Consider the following 1532-nt stretch of genomic DNA (forward strand, 5'->3'; position numbering starts at 1 on the left):
ATATTTTATCATCGTATACCAAATATTGAACTATTCGTGCAAGCTCCAACTATTCGGTAGCAAAGAGATCTTTTCGATGAGTATGTAGTCGTACAATCTTAGTAGGCATCTGCATACTACAATCTAAGTAGGCATCTGCTTACTTAAGGCATCTGCATACTACAATCTAAGTAGGCATCTGCATACTTCTACCCAAAATTAGTATACAACTACTGAAACTATACCTCGTATGGCGGAAAGATGAGCTCCACCTCATCGCGTGTCTGGTTTATATGCCTCACCAGTTCTACGGCAGTTTTAGCGTACATTGCGGATAAGGACTGCCGATTCGCTCTTCCGACCAAGCGCTACTCTATTATATGTTGATATTCGTTACACAACTATCCTTGAAGGCTGCGTGTTGCAGTAGGAGAGTATGCTGCTGTGTACGCGCGATGATACGGTTGACTATAATGAGCTATCAGGTCCTTTAGTCCTCGATCCCCGATGTTCATATCGTATTGAACTCAGTGTAAATTTGATTACCATCCACTCCGGTATGGGCACATGTATTGCAGTATAATTTATCAGACGAATATGTACGTATTCACGTCACATATGCGTAGAATGTAGACAAATACATAAACACCGTTCGTTAGCTGCTGTTATCGGTTGATCAACACACACCGTAATCCAGTGGAGCTGCGGTCCCTCCCCTGTGGAGCCTTGGAGCCTGGAGGTATTCAATTTACTTTCTAAAAAAAATACACAAGAGAACGGACGAAGTCGAAAAAATTATAAAAGCGCGCCAATCCTTTGCCAATGAGCAATCGTCATTTGGGTTTACATCCCAACTTCCAAAGCCTGATTTTTGAAATGAATTAGGGTTTAAAACATAGTAGGGTTTTGTCGCAATAAAAACTTCGTTGTTGTGGAAACCCGACGACCACAAACAACACAAAAACTATTTATTATTTTCTGGATCTATGTTTTCTGAAACTACCGAACTTTTGAACCAAAAATACTTTATTATATAAAATACGAATGTACATACTGTGTGATTTCGGAAGAAGTCACAAGAAGTCGATAATGACGAGGTGCTTTTTTTATATTGTCGTCATCGAAAGTCAGAGACGATTTCCTGTCATATTGTGTTTCTATAAACTCTACACCCTACAGCTAAATACCTGATATAGGTATAACAATCTAAATACAACTCCTTGGAAGGAATCACGGTCACAATTGGAATGGGAGTGTGCTGGTAGCATACACACAGCATATAAACCAGAATGGATTTGATGGTTAAAGAGAGCGACAGGTTGCTCAAAAAGCAGAAGATTTGTAGCCAGAAGACAACCAAAGAGTTAAATGCGTTGATCACTGGTTTGGGTAGTTGCTCCGCATTGTTGACCGTAGGTATGTGATACACTCCACACTTTGTATAAACTGTGGCTACAATATATCAATATATATATATATATATATATATATATATATATATATATATATATATATATATATATATATAGTGTGTGTGTGTAGTACGTATAGTA

General features: G+C 38.3%; 1 protein-coding gene across 1 annotated transcript in view; it reads right to left on the minus strand.

Moving 5' to 3' along the window:
* SARC_09859 (hypothetical protein) overlaps positions 1 to 607 on the minus strand; it is a 6344-nt gene extending 5737 nt beyond the window's left edge. Inside the window, exon 1 of the mRNA XM_014296116.1 lies at positions 225 to 607. Coding sequence (XP_014151591.1) covers positions 225 to 308 — 84 coding nt within the window. The 5' untranslated portion in view covers positions 309 to 607. The remainder of the gene's footprint in view (positions 1 to 224) is intronic.
* Between the last annotated feature and the right edge of the window lie 925 nt (positions 608 to 1532).

The sequence above is a fragment of the Sphaeroforma arctica genome (assembly GCF_001186125.1).
Source record: "Sphaeroforma arctica JP610 unplaced genomic scaffold supercont1.1064, whole genome shotgun sequence".
In the NCBI taxonomy this organism is placed as follows: Eukaryota; class Ichthyosporea; order Ichthyophonida; genus Sphaeroforma; species Sphaeroforma arctica.